At 50.6% G+C, this 24,555-nt stretch overlaps 1 protein-coding gene and 1 non-coding gene across 2 annotated transcripts in view; one reads left to right on the top strand and one right to left on the bottom strand.

Moving 5' to 3' along the window:
• The window catches only part of PODXL (podocalyxin like), a 52,855-nt gene extending 45,589 nt beyond the window's left edge, over window positions 1-7,266 (bottom strand). Inside the window, exon 1 of the mRNA XM_077770719.1 lies at window positions 6,970-7,266. Within this exon, the coding sequence (XP_077626845.1) occupies window positions 6,970-7,054 (85 nt within the window). The 5' untranslated portion in view covers window positions 7,055-7,266. The remainder of the gene's footprint in view (window positions 1-6,969) is intronic.
• TRNAQ-UUG (transfer RNA glutamine (anticodon UUG)) lies at window positions 2,091-2,175 on the top strand. Its single transcript has one exon. It is a non-coding gene; the product is annotated as a tRNA-Gln (tRNA).
• Window positions 7,267-24,555: the final 17,289 nt, after the last annotated feature.

The following is a 24,555-nucleotide window of genomic DNA, read 5'->3' as shown; positions in this document are numbered from 1 at the left end:
TGAGACGGCACGCTGCTGATGAGAAGAGAACCACCATACCAGCCCTCTGAACTTCCCCCGCGTGAGTGACAGACAGCTTCTGTCTTGGTCAGGCCGCTATTTGTTAGCTGCTAAGAGCAGCCAAATCAAGTCCTAACAACCAGCAGCCCTAACCTTTAACAGAAGGGTCCTCTGGGGGGGGGGGAGGGGGCAGAAGCAGCTATGAGGAGGCCACACCTCCCACAGCACCCCTACCTCCAAGAGTTCTGCTCCACCTTCGTGCCCAGGCATCCATCCCTCCCAGGTCCTGGGCCAGTCCCATGGGCCACCTGCCTCTCTTCTTCTGCAACCAGGTTAGAGCCTTGCAAGTGGACAGCACAGAACTAGCAGACAAGTCTTTGGGTTCCTAAGCCAGCTCTGCCACTCACTCGTTCATTCATTCACTCATTCATTCAGTAAACAGTTCTACTATTTCCCAGGTACCGTGGCTACAACGCTGCACAACAGAAGACCTTGTCCTCATGGAACTCAGAGGCCACTCAGGGGAGAGACACACAAAGGCAGAAACGAGTATGCATCAGGTGATAAGCGTTATGGAGAAAACACAAGTAAGTAAGGAGCTGAGGGTGGGTTATGCAAGCAGCCCAGAAGCCCTCTGTGAGATGGTGCCTAACAGAAAGGAGGGAGTGAGGCACGTGGATATTTGGGAGAAAAGCTGGTTTTGTCACCTACTCCAAGTCCTCAGTGCTATGCCTCAGTTTCCCCTCTCTGGAATGGTTTGTAAGATAAAAGCCGTTCCAAGGCAACCTCGTGCTATCCTGGCTAAGACTGTGGCTCCAGGGAGCATGTTCAAAGCAAGTCAGCATGGGAATCAGACTGGACGGGAACAGAGGGTCCCCTAGGACTGTGCTCCATGAACTTCGGGTTAGAAGGGATGTGAGGCCTGCAAAGTGCCCTCCTCACCAGGGCTGGCCTCCCCAGTGTCCCTTCTATGTCGACCTGAGTCAGAGCACTAAAAGGCTCGCGATCAGACAGTCTAGGCTCCCGGTCAGCCCATGCGTCTCCCAGCACCCCAACCTGGGGCTGCATGGCAAGCCTCAGTCGGCCATTCCTCTGAATTCTCTTGCCCCTGGGCTGAGGCACACAGCCTTCCGGCCATGACAATTGGCGGACAGGGTGCCACCCTGCGCCCTGGCCGTAGGGAAGTTGAAGGTGGCTGACCCGAGGGGGATAAGGCTACAAAGGAAGAGAGGGTGGCGGTGGTTTGTCAGGGAAAGGGGTGGGGACAGACAGAGGATGGATGGCCGGGAGGCCAAATAAAGCTGGGGGTCTGTGCCGGCCATTACTGTAGTGGTGCAGGGTGGGACCGCAGCCCAGAGCTAACACCAGGGATTGGGGTGGGGGGCAGGTGAGGAGGGCTGAATCTGCACACCAGGTATCCAAGAAGCACCCTGCTCATGCCAGAGGCTGGATGCTATCGTCACCGCTGGGGCTCGCAGGCAGTGGGAGGCAGACAGGCACAGAGTGGCAGCCTGGTGGCCAGCACACTGCCATGGCAGGGAGAACCTTTGAAGAATCTAACTCCTGGGTAATAAAGTAGCTCTAAGTCTCAGCGCGCCGTGAAGGTGGAGGGACGAGCAGAGTCTAGACACAGTAGAGCGTTTTCACCTTCACGGAACCCTTTCTATAAAGGGTTTTAAGGAGGTTCTCCAACGCCCCGGGGAGAAGTAGCACAGAAGGCTCAGCCCTGCTACCGCACTCTGTGGCTGCATACACGTGCACACGCATCTCCTGGGTGCCGTCACTGGGAGTCACTAGGACTCGAGCAACTGAACCCACCCCCTGGTCTGCATTCCCTTATCTGAAAAATGAGTGGGTGCAGAAGACGATTTCCGGGAGGCTTCCCAGCTCTAGGAGTCTGTGTTCTATGATTTTCTGGGTTATTTAGAAGCAGCGTGGAAATTACCCTTTGCCAATTGAATTCTATTTGTACAGCTACTTGTAGGAATCTAATGACAAGTGCTTTTGCAAATATGAAGAGGCTCCTTGCGACGGAACTTCTGTGTAGATTCTTTTGAAGGCTTTCCTTAAGAGAAGACCTACAATGGGGCGCCTGGGTGGCTTAGTCGGTTAAGCGTCTGACTTTGGCTCAGGTCATGATCTCACGGTTCGTGGGTTCGAGCCCCACGTCGGGCTCTATGTCAACAGCTAGCCTGGAGCCTGTTTCCAATTTTGTGTCTCCCTCTCTCTGACCCTCCCCTGCTCATGCTGTCTCTCTCTCAGAAATAAAATAAAAACATTAGGGAAAAAAAGAAGAAGAAAAAGATCTACAGGGGCGCCTGGTGGCTCAATCAGTTAAGTGTCCAGCTCTTGATTTAGGCTCAGGTCATGATCTCACTATTGTGAGATCGAGCCCTGTGTTGGGCTCCACACGGAGCATGGAACCTGCTTAAGATTCTCTCTCAAAAAAAAAAAAAAAAAAAGAGAGAGAGAGAGAAAGAAAAGAAAAAGAATACCAAGTCATGAGGCTTGGGTGGCCCAGAGTCATAAACCTAGACCTGCCACCTTGTTTGACAAGACCCATGACAAGAGAGAGACTCCATGCAACTCCACCTATGTCCCTGGGAACAGAATGCGACAGGAAAACCCACCAGCTGAGCTCCCAGCCCTGCATTCATACCCTAAGGCACAAATAGGAAGTGAGCCCAGAGCCGAGGCCCGAGCGAGGCCCGAGCGCCGTGGCCTCTAGTTCTGAGGAAGTCTCTAGGCAGGCTGGGACTCGGGCTGGACCTGCTGAGCAGGGGACGGGCAGAAGAGGGTCATTCTCTTTCTCCAGCATGGAGCTTCCGTTCAGCAAACTTGCAGAGGGCTCCCGGGGCCTCTGCACCAAGGATGTGAAGACACAGGCTCTCACTAGGGGAGGACCACCTAAATCCCGCCCGCCCCACCAAGAAGCGCAGTGAGTACGCTGTCCACAGGGCTCCTCCTACCTCCCTTAGGAGTGGAGGGCCTTGAACTTAGCTTAGTCAAGCCGTCCACACAGCAGCCGCCGGTTGGGCCCTGCCAGTTCTGGCTGCTGCAGAAAGAGCCCACTGACCACCATCATTGCCCAGGACATGAGCTGGCCTAGGACTTCCCTTTCTGAAAGCCTGAAAGCAAGGTCTAGGCCCCAGCTCCCCTCAGTTAAAGGTGCAGGTAAAATTTTGAGCAACTGCTCGGTGCCCACTGCTGCTTGGGGCCCCTGCCCTGGAGGGGCTCTCCGCATGCTGGAAGAGACACCCAAACAGACCCCGGAGCATAATTTGTTTCCGTCTAGAAACCAGGGAAGGCTTGTCAGCAGAGAGGAGACCTGAGGTCAGATATTATCCAGGGTTAAATCTCTAGTCTTCCCTGCTCGGAGGAATTCGAACCAGGTGAGAGCCCTTTCATCTCTCGGCTTCCCAAGAGCAGAGGGATCAAACTCCAACCAGCAGGAGCCCCTCCGCTCCCTTTCAACACGCACGCCTGGGGAAAAGGAAGATGTGGCAAGGCCTCCATGCCTCTGTCCCACCTCTGTGCCCTGCTGACTGCCAGAGGACATCCTCCAACACCTGCCCCTCCTCGGAGGGACACACCCCACAGATCTGGNCCTCCCCTCCCCCCTTCCCTGCTGAGCCCGGTCTGCTCCCAACCCCCATAGCTTGCTCCCTCTTGCCTCAGAGCCAAGCCCAAGCAGGACCATGCTAGGAATACCCACCATGATCCAACCTCCTCCCATGGAACTTTCTCCCTGGGCTCTGCAAACTCACCTGTCCTCCCCAAAGCCTTCCTGCAGCTCACACCACCTCAAGAACCCAATCTGTGTCTCGCCTCCAGCCAGCAATTCATTCAGCCCCAGCCAGCCCACCCCACGCTGACCCTTTTTATCTTAAAATCCCTGTATAAACTCCCACCTCCTTCAGGAAGCTTGGCCTAGGTCGCCCCTACCCACATCTTAGCGCTTCTTTTACACACGCCTCATCTTCCCACACCTCATGGCCCTAAAACTTCAGTCTTTGCAACTATCTGTCAATTGATACTCACAAACGTCAGCAGGATCCTGACACTCAGTTGCCTCAGACCGATCAAGTTCTCAATTCATACGCTTTATTAATCACCACAGCCAGGACTTAAGCTCTGACCATGAGTTGGGCACACTGTCGGATCATTCTATGTTATCTCCCACCTTCAGAGCAACCTGCAAGGTAGCTTTGTTATCATCTTACAGCCGGGGAAACTGAGGCTCAAAGACGTTCACTATTTTGTCTATGGTCTCAGGGGTCTATCTGACCCAAAGTCTGTTTTCTTTCTTTCTTTTTTTTTTTTTTTAATGTTTATGTATTTTTGACAGAAGGGGCAGTGGAGGGGGAGCACAGAGGACCCGATGCAGGCTCTGAGCTGACAGCAGAGAGCCTGACACGGGGCTCAAATTCATGAACCACTTAACTGACTGAACCACCCACGTGCCCCGGAGCGATTTCCACCACACCAAGCTGCCTCTCCCTCCCTAGAATTCAGAATCACTCGATCAGATGGATAATACAAAGCCTGTCCTTCGGCAGCTAAAGGGCAAAGAAAACCCCAGAAATATTATATAACATGAAACCAGAGGTGCTCTCTGCTCTTTTCTTCTATCTTATAGATAAGAGAACTGAGGCTCATAGGTGCAGCTCACCGTGTGGCTCAACTAAATGAATATCAAACCAAAAGCACTGAAAAGGAGTCTAATGACTGTTGGGCCCCTCGGTTTAACCCCTGGGTTTAATGCTGTTTATGCTGTAGGCTATGTAATTCACCTGTAATTAAAAAAAGGTAAGCNACACCATCCTTGATGACTGCAGCCCAGGTGGCCACGCCCTGGAAGGGCAGAGATGGAGCAGTCCTTACTGAGTCCCTATGGGAGTGTACTGAACACCACACCGGCACTCCTCAGCCTTTTCTGTCTCCAGGTATACAAAATAATGATAATAATAACAGGGGCGCCTGGACGGTTCAATTGGTTGAATGTCCGACTCTTGATTACGGCTTGGGTCATGATCTCACAGTTCCCAGAGTTCGAGGTTCTGCATGGACAGTGCGGAGCCTGTTTGGGATTCTCTCTTCTCTCTCTGCCCCTCCCCGGCATGCAAAATAAGTAAACTTTACTACTACTACTACTACTCCTTTGTGCTTTACAGGTTTCAAACTACTTCCTTTTACCCCTTTATTATATATTGGACTAGCATTTTAGTGATTGGGCACTGGGGGCTTGGAAAGGCCCAGAGACTTGCTGGGGGGGATGGGAGTATGGCTCTGTTCACCACATTTGTTTACCACTGATCACGCCCTTACCACGTGCCCTGCCCTGTGCTAGGCTTAAGGAGGGCTTCCGGAAAGAGGCATCGGCTCTGGCTGGGCAGATGCCCAAGAAGACCATCCCAGCCTTGAAGCCAGCAGCGCGTTGGGCTGAGAGCTTTTCCCATGGGCGGTTCTGGAGCATTTCTTAGTGCAGAACAGCCTCCAGCCTCTCCTCACAGTTCAGTCTCTTCAGGCTCTGGAGCCCCAGGAATTAGTCTATCCCTCCTGACACAGCCCCTCTCCCTTCTAGGTGGTGCCAAGAAGCTCTCTCCAAACAGGTGCACGTCAATCCCCATGCTGAACTCTGGCTGCTCTGAGAGCAGGGCTGGGGGTGGCCCCAGCTCCATAATCTTCTCAGCCCAGCAGGGTATGCAAATCTGACGTGACTGCCATCCTCAGAGCTGTTCAGACCCTTCTTCACACCACAAAATACCCTTTGGGGGCACACACCTTTGCCCACTGAAAGTGCCCTCTCCTTTTTTCAGGCCACGCTGGTGGAGCCTCAGGGCCACCGACCGCAGGAGTCTCACCTGTTTGCCCTCAGAGACCCAGCCCCCTACCACGAAGGGTGCACACAGTGCAGAGAAGAGGCTGTACAGCCATTCCCTCCCACTCTGCCCCCTAAGAGTTCAGCTCCAAATGCCAGTGCCTGCCAGCAGCAAGGTCCCTTCCCTCGCTGGGCTGTCACCGAAGTCTTCCTGGCCCTACCTAGGGGAGGAGCGCCACCCCCTCTCTTTCTCCCAGCAGACATGTGCTCAGGCAGGCCACAAAGAAACGCATCTCCTTCCTGAGGCTGAATCTCCAGCTGTTCTCAGGGGCTTTGGGACACTTTCTTGGCTGAGTCTGCAGCCACCCCTGTCTCCCCAAAAGGGTAACATTTCACCTTGAGAAAAAATATGAGGGCTGTTTCTAAGGTGCACCCAACCTTGTTCCAGCAGACAAGTTCCTGTTTATAAAAGAGACAGGCGGGGTCTCACCTTCCTGGCTATGGCCAAGAAGGGAGCTGTTCCCTGGTGGCATAGGAGACAAGGATCCTACTCAGCTAGGCGACTCTGAGACTGTGGAGGGCCCACTTACTCCCCTTTTACCTGTCCCAGCACAGGCTCAGGAGGGCTGAACCGCACACGCTGCAAATGCAGAACACATCACCGCCTGAGCTGCTACTGGAGGCTTGTCACCTGCTTCAGGGACTTCCGCATGAGCTTCCAGCCTGCTGTTCTGCTGGAATCAACTACACAATACCGTTGCTCATCCCCTTCCAAAAACGGAGAGAAAGAGTGACCAGACCTCGGGGGTCCCGCGAAAACGTTGAGCCTGGCGATGCCCCAACTCCCCGCTCTCTTTGCCCGCAAACCCATTCAGGGCTGTCGTCCCGCGGTCTGCCCCAGCACAATCCACCGCCCACTCCACCCGAATGGAGACCCGGGACAATCCGCGCTCGGGCCCGGCACCTGCAGTGTTCTCGGGTTTGGAAGGGGCGTGAATGGTTCAAGGTCAGGGCTCCCCGTGTGGCCCGGGCGAGAGGCGCGCACAGGCGCTGCTCCAGGTCCCGCCACGAAGTGCGGCCCGGCTGTGGGCACACCGGCACGAGGCGGGGGAGGGGGGGATCCCAGCGGAGTCCGGGCCACCACTCACCATTTGCAAAGACAGGCCGCGGCAGCGGCACCAGCAGCAGCAGCACCGAGAGCTGCAGCACGGAGAGCGCCAGCGCGGAGCGCATCGTGTCCTGGCCTCCGGCCGGGAGCAGGTGGCTGCGGGTGCGAGCGTCCGAACAGCGAGAGCGTGGGCGCCGCTCAGGGAGGCCTGGCTGTGGCTCCCGCGGCCGGGTGGTGACCCGGGGCTCCCGAGTTGCGCTCCAGCTGCCTCTCCTCGCCACCGCTGCGGCAGATCCGGACTGAGGCGCGGAGCCAGGCGGCGGAGCGGCGGGTGGCTGCNCCGTCCCCGCCCCCTCCTCCTCCCCTCTCCTCCTCCTCTCTCCTCCTCCCCCCCTCCTCTGCCTACCCTCCCCCCTGCCCAGGAGCGCGCGGGCGGCTGCAGCGGGGCAGGCGGGGCGGGGCGGGCGCTGGGCCGGGAACAATGAGCAGAGGAGGAAACTCCGCCCGGGAGCGCCGCGGGCGGGGGAGCGGGGGCTGGNGAACGTGTGTGCGCCGGGCGGCTGGGGGGCTCCTGACGCCGGACGGCTCCTCGCCCGCTAGTGAGCTCGCCCTGGCGCACGCGTGTCGCCCGCAGTGCTTCCGAGGGGGTCCGGAGGGACCCTCGACACCTCCAGGGCCCTCGCACGCCCACACCCGAAGCCCGGCGACCCCCCAGCCTAAGGATCTTTCGAGGCCTCAGGGCAGCAGAGCGCTGTGCTCCAACTCCCGAGAAGCAAGGCTCCCAGCTGCCAGGTGCAACTCACCTGCGGGCGGGCCCGCGTTCCGCACCACTTTCCGAGCAAGTCCGTGCTGCCGAGTGTGCACTGAGCAGTCCGGGCTAACTAGTTGCTTAATCTCTCCAAGTCTAGGTTCCTCACCGGTGAAATTGAGGCGATGGCAACCATAAAAAAAAAAAAAAGGACTTTTTGGGGGATCAATACGTGTCCATCTGTGTTCTCAAGGCTTTACCACTATTATTTCATTACTCTTAACAGCGGCCATGTTTTTAGCCTCATTTTGCAGACAGGGAATTGAGTCAAAAAGAGGTTAAGACATTTGCTCAAGATCCGATAAGTGATAAGTGCATACCCGCCTCTGAAAGTAGTTTGGAGAAATCCTTTGCACAGTGCCTGGCAAAGAGTGACTGCTCAATAAGTATTAGCTCTTATTTTTATTATCAGTGTAGGAAAAAACAGCAATAAAGATTTAGGGCTGTGGGGTCAAATCGGATTTAGGCTCCTAATGCAGCTGTGCCCATCTAATTAGTAGCTAAGACCCTAAGCAAGTTACTCTTGGTACCTCAGGGATTTTTGCATCTGTAATATACGGACACCATCACCCATCTCAGAGGCTTGCGATTAGATTTAATAGGGGACGAACCCTTAGCCCAGGGCCAGGAACAGAGAATGAAGCGGCCCGCAACTGATGAGAAGGTGAGAGAAATCTGCCTACTTGGGATGGGGGTGGGAGCTGTGTTCTAAAAACCGAGTTAACCCAGGGAAAAAACAAAGAAGAGCCCCCTCGAGGTTTGTTGTTGTTTTGTGTTTTGCAGGAGCTGTCAGGGCCGTTGGTGATGCAGGTCCTGGAACCCCCTGCGGGGAAGGCGCATCCGCGGCGCCAGGCGGGGGAAGTGGGGTGAAGCGCACCGGAGGGGGAGGGGTGATTAACCCTGGAGGTTGGGCGGGGAGGGCGCAGGGGCAGCCGGGATTTAGCTCTCTAGACTCCTGGGCGGATAATCTGGAGTGTCTGTCAGATGGGTCTTGGAGGGAAGAGGGGTGCCCAGTACTCAGTCCCGTTCTAGGGACCTTGGGCTCCACAAACCCTGCGTGTCGGCTGCGCGCAGGCGCTGGCGGGTTGGCACGGCGTCTTTGGAGCAGCGAAGGAAGCGCCGGAGCTGGGCTCAGCCTTGGGAACCGCTGACCATGCTGTTTTCCTCGGGAAGTTTCTGCAGGATCGTTCTGACCCTGTTTTCCACGCTGCATATGGGAAAGACAGAGGGTGTTCCCTATAAATACCGTGGGATGTGTGTGACTATCTTTGGTGTATTTTAGTACTGTTCCCCTAATATCCATGTCAACAAAAGCTTGTTTCTTTGAGACCAAGCAGTTCTCTTATAAAACTGGGAATTAAAATATCAGTGTTATATGTTCTCTGATTTAACAGAGAACTCAGGGAGTCAATTTCTCTAAAAAAAAAAAACAAAAAACCAGGAAAGGAACGTGTTAGTTTTGTACAGGGCGGATGTATATTTCAAAACGTGGGTCATTTTAAATTCCCACGGTTTGTAATCGGTCCCATTACCGGATTACCAAAAATTTTTAATGAGATCAGACATCTGGGTTTTGGAAGCGGGACCTGCTCTTTGTTCATGAAGATTCACTCAGCAAAATTAGAATGCTCTGGATCTCAGGCATCCAAGCACCCACGCCCTCCCAACACACACACCTTATGCACAATGGAACTTTCAGGAAGGAGGCCTGAGGCTGGCTCGGTTTAGGGGTCACCCATGGTCAGTGAGCAGATCTGTCCCCAGGTAACTGGCCTGTGTCCTTGGTCGTATTTAGCAGCGTGTTCCCATTCATAAGCTCTCGCTGGCCCAGATCACCTGAGCTTATAGTGGAAACTCAAAGCACTTTATACATGCTATTCCAGGGGCGCCTGGTTGCCTCAGTCGTTAAGCGTCCGACTTCGTCTCAGGTCATGATATCATGGTTTGTGTGCTGGCGCCCCGCTTCAGGCTCTGTGCTGACAGCTCAGAGCCTGGAGCCTGCTTCAGATTCTGTATCTCCCTCTCTCTCTGCTCCTCCCCTGCTCATGCTGTGTCTCTCAGAAATAAATAAAAACATTATAAAAAAAATTAAAAAATAAATGCTATTCCACAATCCTGGGATTTATTACATTTTAGTTATATTCATGCATGAGTTAGCTCCCCTAAATTTTAAACTTCTTAATATGGGGGGGTCTTTCTTACTCAACTTGTGTATTTTCAGACCATCCAAATCAGCATATCACATCACAGCTATACATGTAGAGACAGATATAGCTACTGGATGCAAACATGAACGCCAAGTAGGAGCTGTTACACAGGCACGAGGTTTAAAATGATTTTTCCTGTGGTTCCTGTCCAAGTCAGGGGACATGATTATGGGCTCTACATGCAGTTTGGTGATGTTCCTGCCCTGCTCTTAAGTGCAGGTTTGGTAAAGTCCTCTTCATCTTCATACTAAATGACTTCATTCTCCCATCACAACATCTCAGTTGAGGGTTGGGACAGAGTCTCGGCCACCACACCTGCCAACAAGACACAAATGCATACGTTTATCCATCCTGCAGCCATAGCACCTGTTCATAAGCTGCACAGGATGCCCTTACCTTGGTTTTCTGACCCTGACCTCCAAGTTCTTTGGGGGCCCCAGAGTGGTGTTTCCTTCATCTTGGAACCTCAGTCCCCAGTACAGTGGTGCCTGACTCCAAGGTGTTCAAAACACAAAGGCTGAATAGATAAATAAGGGTTTGGACTTTACCTATGAGATTGGGCCTTATCTCCACCCAGTTGTATGATTCTGTGAATATCAGCTGAGGTTCAAGTTGGGCACCTCTCCCCAAAGTCATGCACTTAGGTGTGATTATCTGCTTGCTCTACCATGCAGAAGGTGCCACATTCTATGCAGTGCTGAACATGCACACATGGACAGCACAGCCCCTGCCCTCAGGCTGAAGTGCAGTAGGGGCTGCGGCAAGTGTTGTGAGCAGGCGCAGAGCACAGAGCAGGAGAGGCTCAGCCTGGTCTGGAGAGAGAGGTCAGGGAAGGCTCCTGAGGAGGGCACAGGGTTTCACTGGAGGAGTAAGACTCAAGAGGGAAAGAGCAAAAGACGTTTCAGGCAGGTAGAGTGAGTTGCTGAGAAAGGCAGGTATTTTGCCTGAAGCCGAATGCAGATGCGAGGCTGCAGGTGGTCACACACTGCACTTTGAGAAGCCAATGCATCTGTCCCTGTCCCCCAAGGGCCTGAGATCAGTAGCGGTGGGAGGGAAGAGGAAGGACCAGACGCTAGAGGTATTTAGGGGGCAGAATTTATAGGCATTAGCAACTCATTGGATGTAGAGGTGGTGCACGGTACGGGGTGTGTGTGATGTGTTGAGGGCATGAAGCCATGGAAGGTGCTCAGGGGTCCAGGTTTCCCACTTGGGTTACTGGGTAGATTATCTGAGTGCTGCGATTGAATGTCACTAACCAGGATACAGAAGATAAGACGAGAAGCAAGTTTGGGAGAAGAAAATGATGAGTCCGATTTTCAACATGTTGACTCTGAATACCCACGGGACACCCAAGAAGTTGTGTCTGTGACACTGAAGCACAGACTTGAGGAAAGGACTGGAAATAGAGATTGTGCTGACAGCTCAGAGCCTGGAGCCTGCTTTGGATTCTGTGTCTCCCTCTCTCTCTGCCCCGCCTCTGCTCGTGCTCTGTCTCTCACTGTTTGTCAATAATAAACGTTAAAAAAAATTTTTTTTTTTAAATAAAGAAGAGCCATCAATGTGCCAGCGGGGATTGCAGCCATGCGCCTGTGATCCTTGGAATTCCCAAACACCTCAGATTCAGAGAGAGCCTGGGGCCCAGGACATGTTAGATGCAAGTGGCCAACACCCTTGTCACATGGGAAGAAAAGGCCAGGCAAGTCAGGCTGACCTGTCCCCACTCACACAGCTGGTAAACAGTGCTGGCTTCATGGGGAGCCTGGGTGGCTTAGTTNCTGTGCCTGGAATTTCTACCTGTCACAGGTTGGAAGGATCAGATGTGCAGCCTATTCTGATCTGACCTCCACCTCGGAGATCATAATCTCCTCTGTGTTCCCATTGCCTTGGGTTAGCGCNCTGAATTGGAACACTTAACCGACTGAGCCTCCCAGGCGCCCCCACTCATTTTCACTCTTTTGCTTTTGCTTCTCCTGTGCCTGGAATTTCTACCTGTCACAGGTTGGAAGGATCAGATGTTGTGCAGCCTATTCTGATCTGACCTCCACCTCTGAGATCATAATCTCCTCTGTGTTCCCATTGCCTTGGGTTAGCGTCCTGACTTACTGACTTCGAATGTTTTTTCATAGTTGTATACATATACAGCCCGCAAGTCCTTTCTCTGAGGGCAAGGTTCTCACTTTATTTATTTGTGTGTTCCATATTTAGCCTGGTGGAGTAGTGGGCATTTGATAACACAAACAATACAAAGAATACCTGGAGTTCGTTGATTCTTTCCACACATGCTAGCATGGGGCTCAGCGTTTTACACACATAGCCTCGTTTCACTTTTTCTGATAAGGAAACTGAGGGGTTTATGGAAATTAAATACTTGGTCTATGATCACCCAGCTATTAAGTAGCGGAGTCAGGATTCCAACCTCGCAGCCTGCCTCTTAAAATCACACTAAAACTATACTTTTCAGAGAGTGGATAAATGCATGAATGAATAGTGATATTCATTATACTATAATTTCGCCTGCTGTGTTTCTTAAATATGGTTAAGATGAGATGCCTACCCCAGGGGCAATCTAAAATGCACAACACAGATGAAGCAGGCTACTGGTGTTTTTTCTCAGTTCAAGAAATGATTGCTCACCCACACACCCCCGCCCACACTTGTCAAAACCCATACTACTCTGGTTCCCCAAAGATATCCACCCAACTCAAAACATTGACATGGACTTACCTTCCAGTTTTCAGTCACCAAAACTTAATTATTCCCAGAGCAGTCGTCTGCTAGCCTCCCCACGTTAAACACAGCAAGAACTTTTCCCTGAATCACATCTCAGGGCCACTTGCCCCATCTGCAAAACTCAGAATTGCTACACCATTCCCCAATGTTTGAAACCACGGCGCCCCAACTCTTCCTTTCCACACTCCCAAGAGTCTTCCTCCGAACTGCGTTAGTCAACTGGTATGTCTAAGGGCTTTTATTCACTCTAACTGGTAGCTTGATTCACAAAACCCAGGTTTATCCAACCCCCATATGCCTTCTGCTTCTTGGCCTTAGGTTTCCAGGAAAGGTATGTCGCCCATGTGTCCTTCTTCATTGCTACAGAATGAGTAAAACCACCGCAAGGCCAGCCGGGACCCAAAGGGCCAGGGCTGCAGACCCGTGAAGATAAACAAGCTGGCCCAGATATGGATGAACGACAGACACAGGACAGGGCTGGGATCGGCCCTGGAGGTTCCCATGACTTCATTAACCTCTGAAGCATTGTTCTTCCCCTGTCACCAGGGCTTGTTGATAACATTTACACACTCAGTGCACAGCTGGGGTTGTGTGATCTGCCTCTGTATGCAGCAGGGAGACTGTGCAGAGCCCACAGCTCAGAGACGGCAAGTCCACACAAAGGTGGCTGTGGGGACAGAAGACAAAACTGAACCTCCCCACTTTCTGCTTCGTACAGTCACAAACTCATGTCGGGGAGGCCACGTGGGAATTCCTGCGTGCTCAAATTGGAAGGTATCCTGACAATCATGTAGTGAAGAGGCTCGAATAAAACCCCACGTTCAGAGAGACTCAGAGCGTAAAGAATTCTCCCCTGACTCTTTATAGCAGGGACGGTTGGTACATTTCTAGATTTTTTTTCTCTGCGTGTGTGCAGTTCTGGCCTTTACCACACTCAGAGCTCTATGAGACCACAGTCCTTTCCTCTGTGTTCACTTTTACCTCCCCAGAGGCTAGTACTGTGCCTGGCCACAGTGGATGCTTGGTAAATACTAGATGGATACATGAATCCATCTCCAGAGACGATTTAAAAAGTTGTATTGCTATTCTTTGTTCTACCATCAACTTGCTTATGACGTCAGGAAAGTCTCCAAGTGTTTGTCTCCTGATCTGCTATCTGGGATAAAAAATATCTGCCCTAACTCCTTTTCAGAGATGATTCAAAACCTTGTGGGCAAGGGGCACCTGGCTGGCTCAGTCGATAGAACATGCAACTCTTGATCTCAGGGTTGAAAGTTCAAGTCCCATGTTCGGTACAGAGCTTATATTAAAAAAAACAAAAATTCGGGGAGGGGGCACCTCAGTGGTTCAGTCGGTTGAGCAGCCAACTCTTGATTTTGGCTCAGGTCATGATCCCAGGGTTGTGGGATCAGGCCCTGCATCAGGCGCCACAGTGAGTGTGGAGCCTGCTTAAGATTCTCTCTCTTTCTCCTTTTGTCCCTCCTCCCTGTTTGCACGTGCATGTGCTCTCTTTCTTTCTCTCTCTCTAATATATATATGTAATTTTTATATTTTATATTATATATAATTTTATATATGTATATGTTTAAACACACACACATATATATTTTTGTCTCCAGAGATATAGAATTTTGGAAGCAAAAATTGTTGATGAGCTTTGAAACATGTAACACTCTGGGGCCCCTGGCTGGCTCAGTTAGTAGAGCCTGAGACTCTTGGTCTCAGGACTGTGGGTTCAAGCCCCACGTTGGGTGTAGAGATCACTTAATCTTAAATCTTAAGGGGTGCCTGGGTGGCTCAGTTGGTTAAGCATCTGAATCTTGTTTTCGGCTCAGGTCATGATCTGGCAGTTGGTGAGTTCGAGCCCCAAATCGGGCTCTGTGCTGACAACTTGGAGCATGCTTGGGTTCCCTCTCTCTCTCGCTCGCTCGCTAGCTCTCTCTCACTCTCTGCCCCTCCCCTGCTCTCAGTCTCTCAAAATCGATAAATATACTTTTTTCAAAGTCTTAAAAAAAAGAAAAATATAACCCTCTTTGTAGTTATGTCCCCCCTCCCTTCTTAACTGAGTTATTTTCTCAGTCTCTCCTAGCCTTCGCATAGGTTGGTATCTAATACTGGCCACGGCAAATGGTTTTAACCCCAGGAATGAACACTCCACGTTATCTCATGAAGCGCCTGAAGACTGTGCCTTTTTTTAAACCTCCAAATCTTGGGGGAGCATTTATGGACACCTTCTCTGTGCTGCTTTTTGAGAATCTCTGTAACTGCCTCCAGAGGTAGTGAGGGATACAGGAGCACATGAGGGTCAAGAGCTAAGGCGCCCCGTATCTAGTCCATTCTGAACGAGGCAGCCTCCTGCCCTACCCCCCTACAGACGTACTGGAGAGGGAATCTCACAGTCCCTCTGCCCCTCAGGGAGGATCCGGCAGTTCCTTGTCCACAGGGTTCTTGCCTCCGACTCCATCAGGAACGCAAGCCTCCTTGGTAAAACTGTTCAGACTCTGAGCCTAAGTTTAGTGAGAAAGTGTCCCTGGGGACCACCCCTCACAAGGAACACCCCCCTTCCCCTTATGATGACTCAAAAGGCCTTTTTAAGAGCAACCCCCCACATACAGGGTCAGAAGCCTGGGCTGCTGGGGCACCTGGGTGGCTCAGCTGGTGAAGACTCCGAATGTTGACCTAAGCTCGGGTCATGATCTTGAGGTTCCTGGCATCAAGCCCTGTGACGGGGTCTGTGCTGGTAATGCACAGCCTGCTTGGAATTTTGTGCCTTCCTCTCTGCCCCTCACGCATGCACACAAAGGCACGCTCTCTCTCTCTCAAAATAAATAAACTTAAAACAAATTTAAATCTTTAAAAAAAAAGAAGACAGGATTACCTCTTTAACCTTTAACCTTTGTGTGCTCATCTGTTGCTGTGTGAGCACACTTCGCTCCTCGGTGCCCCCCTTTCTGCCCCATACCCCACATCCCCACACCCCAGGCTCAGCCCCCTCATTTGCCTCCAGTGGCCTGTCAAGAGTTTTTTTCCTCCAGTTTTGAAACCAAAATCACCAAGGCAGCAAAGTGTCACTTGAGAACTGAAGTGCATTGATCGCAAGGGGACTCCTTGGGCCACGGAAAGTCAGCGAGCCCGGACCTGCCCAGATTTCTCACCCAGGACTCAGTCCTTAAAGACGTTTTCTTCTTCATGCATCAAGCGAATAATCATAGCTAACTAAGGTTTGCTGAGCACTTATTTTGTGCCAGGCCTTGTGTGAAGTGCTTTGTAAGCATTGTCTTATTTCATTTTCGCTGCAAACCTGTGAGGAAGGAATTGGTGTTTTCCTATCTTATAGATAAGCAGACAAACTCAGTAACTTGCCCAGAGGCGGACAACCGGTTAGGGACAGCTGGCTGCGCATGCTCAGAACCTTTGTGCCATTGCTGTTCAGAAGCAATGCACCTTGGACTGAAAACCTTTTCCACTCTTCTTCAAGGCTCAGCTTGCAAACATCCTTCCGCAAGCCTGAACTGAGCTGTTCCTCTCTGTGGCACTTTATTCATCACAGCCTTGGAGCTCTTGCCTTACCACGATCAATGAGGGCGCCTGAGGGGCACCTGGCCGGCTCAGTTGGAAGAGTGTGCAACTTGTGATCTCAGGGTCATGAGTTTGGGCCCAGGTTTGGGTGCAGAGATTACTAAAAAAATAAATCAACAAACTTAAAAAAAAAATGGTGGCACCTGAGCCTGTTCCCCCTACCCCTGCCCTTGCTTTAGAGGGAGGGTGTTGCCTCCTACCCATCACTGGGTCCCGCAGCTCCTTGAGAAGCTCCACCAACGCTTTCTGCTAGAAAAAAGGTAAACAATTGGGTGTTATATGGAAACCAACTTGACAATAAACTATTTGTAAAAAAAAAAAAAAGAAAAGAAAAAAGGTAAACACTGGTGGATTCTGGCACAAGCAATTCTGAGGACCAGGGAGAACATCGTGCTTAGTTGGGGTCCTGGAGGAGAGGGTTCCCCTCCTTGCAGACAACCAACTCTTCCTCTCTTTTGTGCTCTTCCCCAGAGATTTGATACATGTGCCAGAAAAAATAACCTTTGAGCTATAAAATATTGCACATATATGTGTATATAGGACATATATATCAGCTATACAAATATATTAGCTATATGTATTATAGCTAAAATATGTACCATATGTAAAACATGCATTTTATGAATTGATTTTGGCTGGGATATCCAGTAATATCATAGGCCATCAATTAAAATCCAATATTTAATAAGCTCACTATGGGGGCTCCTGGGTGGCTCAGTCGGTTGAGCGCTCGACTTCGGCTCAGGTCATGATCTTGGGGTTTGTGGGTTCGGGCCCCACGTCGGGCTCTGTGCTGAGAGCTAGCTCAGAGACTGGAGGCTGTTTTGAATTCTGTGTCTCCCTCTCTCTCTGACCCTCCCCTGCTCACGCTGTCTCTCTCTCTCTCAGAAATAATTAAAACATTAAAAATTAAAAAAAAAATAAAAGCTTACTATGTACACAGGCTTTTTTAGAAACTGGACCCCAAGACGAATATAACAGAAAACTTAAACCCTGTCTGCAAACAGCTCCCACTTAGGACCGGCTGAAGACCTGTCCTATTTCAGTTAATTCAATCTCCACTCAGGAGTGGGCTGGGCAAGGAGTGAGGACCAGGGAGGTAAGTAGAGGAGGTGGGGTGGCATTAAGTTTTAAAGAAAAATTAACCTGCTTTCCTCTACTTTGTGTCTCTGGAAACTCACCATGAAGTGAGTCATTGTAAAGTAGATCATATTTTCTTCATAAAAATAATGAGGCAGTTGGAGGTCACAGCCTAAGTAAGGCCTTGGCATCTAAAACCGCAGATATGACTAGAAATGTCATAGAAGCAAGGAACGATAAACCTTTATAATCACTTAAAATAATAAAATTATATTCCAAAGCGTTTTACAAATGTACATAAATGTACCAATCATATTGATTATACAAAGGGCCCCAATCAGCCATAAAATGTACACACGGCACATAAAAAGTATGGCATTTCTGCCTCATAAATCTTCCCAAGACTGATACATTACTTATGATAAGCATTAATTTAAAGATTAATTAACAATAATTCTCCCTGCCCTTCATAGACATTAGAAAGGCTTTTGAGAATAATTTGAAGATCTTTTGAGATAATGATGAGGAGGTATTTTTGATACAATAATTCAATAAATTCTGAGATACCTTTTAGGCATCCAGAGCTCATTAAAAACTTATCCAAGAAAGTTTGAACCAGTGCCTAATTGTTCCCTCAGTAAATTTTCTTTGATGGAAACAGAGATGGTCAAAATCATCCCTTTGATCTTAGCACTGCCCTCAAAATGGCAGATGCTCATTCAGAAGGCAAAAATGTTGAGCACAAACGTTGTGTGGAACTTGCTTGGGATTCTCTCTCTCTTTCTCTCTCTCTCTCCCTCTCTCTACCCCTCTCCTGCTCACACACTCTCTGTCTCTCTCAAATAAATAAATAAACTTTAAAAAAAGGAAAAAAATGTGGTCAACGCATAGTGGGCTAGACAGTTGTGAACATAGTACCCACAGCAGCTGCCTATTTGAATGTTTATTAGGTACCACGCCAGGGTACCGTTAGCTCATCTGTCTTCTCACTGGGAGGAAGGCACTCCTTTGCATGCATTTCAGAGAGGAGGACACAGGTTACGTTTACCCAGGTGTTATGGATTGGATTGTGTCTCCACAAAAAATACGTTGAAGTGGGGGCGCCTGGGTGGCTCAGTTGGTTGGGCGTCCGACTTCGGCGCAGGTCGTGATCTCACGGTTCGTGGGTTCAAGCCCCGCGTCGGGCTTTGTGCTGACAGCTAGCTCAGAGCCTGGAGCCTGTTTCAGATTCTGGGTTTCCCTCTCTCTCTGACCCTCCCTTGCTCATGCTGTCTCTCTCTCGCAGAAATAAATAAAATGTTGAAAAATTTAAAAAAAAGTTGAAGTCCTTAACCCTCAGCATCTGAGAATGCAAACTTATTTGGAAATAGGGTCATTACAGATGTAATCAGATAAATTAAAAGGAGTTCAAATTGGAGTGTGATTGGCCCTCAATCTCATTAGACTGGTGTCTTTCTAAGAGGAGAGAGACACAAAGAGCAGAAGGCTGAGTGAAGACCGACACAGTGGGGGAAGACGGCGGCCGTAGGAAGAGAGAGGCAGGGATCGGAGCAACGTGTCACAGATCACCACTGTCACCAGTAGACAGGCATGAAGCAGCTCCCCGCAGCCCCAAGATAAAAAATCAACATTACCAGCACCCTGACGTCAGACCTGTGGCCTCCAGAACTGTGCGACAGTACAGGGAGGAGTAGCCACCTCTGCCTGAGGACAGGCATCTGGGAAGGCTTCTCAGAGGAGTGGACCTTTGAGCCAGATCTCAGTGGTTAAGCAGGAGTTTGGCAGGGCGGGAGGCTAGCGGCGGAAGGTCAAGCTGGGCAGAAGCATCCTTGTGCAGAGGCAGAAATGACAGCGTGCGAGGGTGCTGGGGAGGTGACAGCAGGTCGGTGTTGCTGGTGCAGGTGGTGGCAGGTTTGCCGTTAAAAAGAACTCCTTAAAAGTGAGGATCGAGGGGCGCCCGGGTGGCTTAGTCGGTTAAGCGTCCGACTTTCGCTTAGGTCATGATCTCGCGGTTCGTGGGTTCGAGCCCCGCGTCGGGCTCTGTGCTGACTGCCAGCTCAGAGCCTGGAGCCTGTTTCAGTCTGTGACTCCCTCTCTCTCTGACCCTCCCCTGCTCACGCTGTCTCTCTCTCTCTCCTAGAAATAAATAAAAATTTTAAAAATTTAAAAAAAAAAAGTGAGGATCGAATCTGCATTTCTTTTCTTCCCCGTCTGTTACCTCCTTGCGATAGTCCGAGGGCCTGCTTCAGCCCCGCTGGCCATCCTAGGCTCGCTCTTCTGACCTCAGAGCCCCTGCCCTCACCTTCCCTGTGGCTGACCCCCCTGGCCCTTGGGCCTGGCCTCAGAGGCACCCACCCTCTGCCTCCAGGAAGGCTTTCTCCTAATCAGTCACCATGCTCGGTGATTATCAATCACGACACTTTTCACGACACTTTTCAATAACGGAAACCATCGGATTACCATGTGTATACTCTGTGTTATCTGCACCTTAAACGTAAGCTCTACCACGTAAGCAGAGACCTGATCTAGCTTGTCTCCAGAATTGAGGGCCAGGTCTGGGAGTTAGGGATATCTTCCATAAGGATTTGTCAAATGAACCTAGGAAGAGCTTTCTAGCGGTGAAAGCAATTTAAAAAATAAAATGGGGGGTGGGGCGTGCCTGGGTGGTCCAGTCCGTTAAGTGTCTGACTCTTGGTTTTGGCTCGCGTCATGATCTCCCGGTTCATGGGATGAGGCCCTGTGTCAGGCTTTGTGCTGATAGCAGTGAGCCTGCCTGGGGCTCTTTCTCCCTCTCTCTGCCCCTCTTCCCATAAATAAATAAATTTTAAGATAAAAACAAAAATAAAAATAAAAGAGGGCCTATCACTAAAGTGCTTCTTTTTTATTTTTTTAATGTTTATTTATTTTTGAGAGAGAGAGAGTGCACACGCCAGGGGAGGGGCAGAGAGAGAGGAAAAGACAGAATCCTAAGCAGGCTCCAGGTTCTGAGCTGTCAGCACAGAACCCGATGTGGGGGCTCAAATTCATGGACCATGAGATCATGACCTGAGCCGAAGTCAGATGATTAAACAACTGAGCCACCTAGGTGCCCCACTAAAGTGCTTCTTCAACAGAAGCACTACAAGTGGACCTCGGGACATGGAAGGTCTTTAGACTAAAACCCCTGGACCCTGAGCATAGCTCCATGAAGAGCAGGGCCTGACATGAGGGTAGACGCTGTCTCCACTGGGACTTGGGCCTATTAGAGGGAGGCCTTTGCCTGTGTGAGAGTCGAGGAGACTCCCGACAGGGAACTCAGCCTAAGGAACGAGAGAATCCTGCACATTGTTTATGTTCTGGAACAACAGGCCGAGGTCAGGAAGGAGATTCAGTTCTAGGGCCAGCAAGTGTCTGTTCCCAAGGCTGTGCTGTGGGCCAGCTCCCCTACAGAGGGGGCTTAATCACAAAGAAAGCAAAGGAAAAAGAGCCTCTTGGGTAACATCTCCGCTGGGCACCAAGAGGGCATGGGGGCTCTGGTGGCCAGGAGCTCCATCAAAGCCAGAGCGTCCTCGCCTGCGGCAGCACTGACAGCAGAAAGGAGCCCAAAGGTTGTGCCCCGGCGTGGGCGTGGCCTGCCCAGAATATGGGGTCCTCTTGCTTTAACTAGCACAGAGGTGCCATCTGGACCTGGAACCACACCGGGAGGGCAAGATGTTGGTGGCAGACTGGACAGCTGCGACATTACATGGAATACCCCCAGGTCACAGGCTGGGAGTTCGGGAGGGCAGGGCTGGGCAGCAGGGAGCCAGGAAAATACTGTCTGGGTCATGGCTGTGGTTACCCCTGAACTGGTGTCTGTGAAACAGAGAAGCTTATGTCCCTCAGATCAGTGAACGGTCCTTCCTCCGACTCAAGTGTCCCAGGCGCTTCCGGAAACTTCCTGCTATGCCGTCAGACACTTCACATGGCAGTGGGGAGCCGGAAAGATAATCGATGGCACCAGAGTTGCAACAGATTTGTCACCAACTTGTCCGTTCCTTCTGGCAGCCCCCACGGGAGGAGAGTGAATCTCTACCTTCAAGGAGCCTGGGGTCTATTTTGAGAGGTAACACACACACACACACACACGCACGCACGCACACACATGCACGCACACCCAAGCCAGATCTGCATACATCTGCATTGACAGGGGGTGTGAGCGAGGGGAAATGCTTTAATCGGTGACTAAGCTCAGGGCACAAAAATCTTAACCTTCTTGTGCACAGAGAGGTGTGACATTAAAAGGTGCTTTTGGAGAGGAGCTAACAGTTATAGGGATCTGGACATCGGTGCCTGAATAGTGGCCCACACTATCCACAGCCTGGTGGGACCAGAGTGGCAGGAACGGGGCGGTGGTGTGTGGAGGGACACGGCAGACTGACCCATGAGGACGTGCGTCACGGGTGTCTTGTTTTTCATCATTGAATCTCCGGAGCCTGCCTCGGTGCCCAGAGCATAGTAGGTGTTCAACAAATCTCTGTGAAACAAATGAAAACAACAAGTCGCTGGGATAATATAGCTTGTGTCTTGTGGTGAGAACATCTCGTAGTCTGCCCACTTGCTGCCGTGGGTGTGTTATTGTTACCAGTGCTATCAGTCATATTGTTCTGAGTTTAGTTTTCCCCAGGACCAGGAGAGCTCCAGGTGGAGACCAAGTCTCCTGACCCTCTGACCCCTGACCCTCTGACCCCTGGCCCAGGTACTTCCCATTCCATGCTGATGGCAAGCAAGTGAGCCGAATCTGCCAGAACTGCCCTCACTCTAGTAAGGGAGTCCCAGTCTCACTTCAAACGCCCTGTGCTCGCTCCCTCCTCCTTTCCCTGTCTCCTCAAAGACAACTGTCTTTACCTTCTTGAAAGAAGGGGAGCACCCAACGCTACCCCTCACCCTCCCTACTTCCCCTGCAGTCCCCCCCACCCCCCAGCTGAGATTGCTGGATACATTGTGAAAAGTCCTGGGCTCTCAAATTATTCTGGAAAACAATGCAGCAGTACCTGGTCTCAGTTAATTTCGTGGGTGCCGGCAATACCATCTCAGGGTTGCGCAGTGAGTGAAACACACCATGCAGAAGTTATTGTTGAATTCTGAAGTCTACGCAAATGTTCTTATTATCATCTTTTGAGCTCAGCCTCTCTGGAATGTCTCTGTGTGGCTTCCAAATCTCCGAGAAAGGGAGGGAATCTATTCATGCTCATTTCTTTCCTGTGGGGGACAGGTGGGGAGTGCCGTGGGGCTTTCCTTCTGTGCGAGGAGGAGGAAAGAGGTGATGAGAAAGGGAGGGGACACCCGTTTTTTTCCCCCCATTTATTGATCTTTGAGAGGGGGAGAGGGGCAGAGAGGCAGAGAGACAGGGGGACAAAGCAGAAGCAGTCTCTGCCCTGAGATCAGACAGCCCAGCATGGGGCTTGAACTCACGAACTGTGAGCTCATTACCTGAGCTGAAGCTGGATGCTTGATCAGCTGAGCTAGCCAGGTGCCCCCCNAGGCCTGACCAGTTTGCCTCCTTCTCCTTAGCTCAGAAATAAACTTGGGTGAGGCAGACTTTTATTCTAGGTGGATTTTGAGTACAAGGTGAAGATATCAGTTCAACAATGATTTATTAAATTTCTACTGTTCTCTGAAAGCACCATAAGAATATATGAAAAAAGTACAGTAGACTCTCATGTTTCTGACTACTCATCCCTCTGGAATAGAGTCAAGAACTGGGAAGGAAGAAAGGTCATTGATTAGTCAGAAATACACTGGGAAGTACACACGTTTGTATATTTACTCTGGGCCTATTAACTTTTAATTTGCACATAGCTCTAGCAGGCTTATTTTATTTATGTATGTATTTATTCATTATTTTTATTTTAATTAATAGCTTGTGGCTATGCCTTTTTATTTTTTAATTAAAATTTTTTAAATGTTTGTTTATTTTTGAGTGACAGAGACAGAATATGAATACGAGTGGGGGAGGGGCAGAAAGAGAGGGAGACACAGAATCTGAAGCAGCCTCCAGGCTGGGACTCAAACTCAACGAACCATGAGATCATGACCTGAGCTGAAGTCAGATGTTTAACTGACTGAGGCACCCAGGTGCCCCACCTTTTTATTTTCTTTTCAGATTTTATTTTTTTAAGTAATGTGTCCACCCAACATGGGGCTGGAGCCCATAACCCGGAGATCAAGAGTCCCATGCTCTGCCCACTGAGCCAGCCAGGCGCCCCAGTTGTAACAGATTTAGATGTTACAAACTTGAAAGAGAGTTGCTACTATGGATGGGTCTATAAACAGTGGTCTAAAATTAGCCTAAAAACAAGGTAGGAGAGAAGGAAATGTAGCAAAAATGGTTTTGAAAGTCAGAGTCAGCTGCCCATGTAGCGTGTGGGGCAAATGGCCTTCTATATACCTCAATAACTCTTGTGTTGACATCATTGTATGACCACATGGTCCACAGGCCACACTCTGAAAGCCCGAGAGGGAAAGAAACTTGTTCAAGGTTGCATAGCCAGCCAGGCAGATTGAGTGGTACCCAGGTCTCCTGGTCCGACCTGGCCCAGGGTTCTTTCCGCTGCTTGCGTAGGCACCCTGAGATCCCAAGTTCCCAAGAAAACCTCAATTTCTGTTCTAGGTCTTCTATCTGAGACATCAGGAATGTGTGCAACTACTTTTAGAATTCCCTCATAAATGATGATAATGAAGAAAAAAAAGATTGGGAATCTCACAGAGGTCCTGGGCCCCCGAACACACCCATCAGCTGTCTGGAAGCACCCTGAGGAAGCAGACAGCCAGCAAAGGTTTTGCTCTGGGAGAAAGGAAGGGTCCTTCCTCCTAGGAGCCCATGCTGACTTTGAGGGTCAGACTAGGCTACCGAGAACCAGAAGATGGTGTCAACCAGAGTGCTGACGGCAGGGCAGGCTTGTGACCCCCCTGAAATGCGCCAGGGGAGTGTGCGGAACATCTCATCAGGTATATAAATACCGGACAGGCTTATTATTGGGTGTATACGACCACATTATTTTAATTCAGCGATCCTGTCCCCGCTGGTGGGCACCCTGCCAGTCTGCATTCCCACATCCTGCTGCCGACTCTGGGCCCACCCGTTTCTATATTGAGGAGCTCCTCTCCATAAATAAAGAACGGGAGTCAGGCACGAAAGAAAGGCCATTTGGAGCGCTGGGAAGGCTGTCACATGGCCCAACAAAGGGCAGGAAGTGTCGGG

This window comes from Crocuta crocuta, unplaced genomic scaffold (genome assembly GCF_008692635.1).
Source record: "Crocuta crocuta isolate KB4526 unplaced genomic scaffold, BGI_CrCroc_1.0 scaffold266, whole genome shotgun sequence".
In the NCBI taxonomy this organism is placed as follows: domain Eukaryota; kingdom Metazoa; phylum Chordata; class Mammalia; order Carnivora; family Hyaenidae; genus Crocuta; species Crocuta crocuta.
Note: the sequence above shows the minus strand (reverse complement) of the source record. Positions and strands in the feature narration are given on the sequence as shown.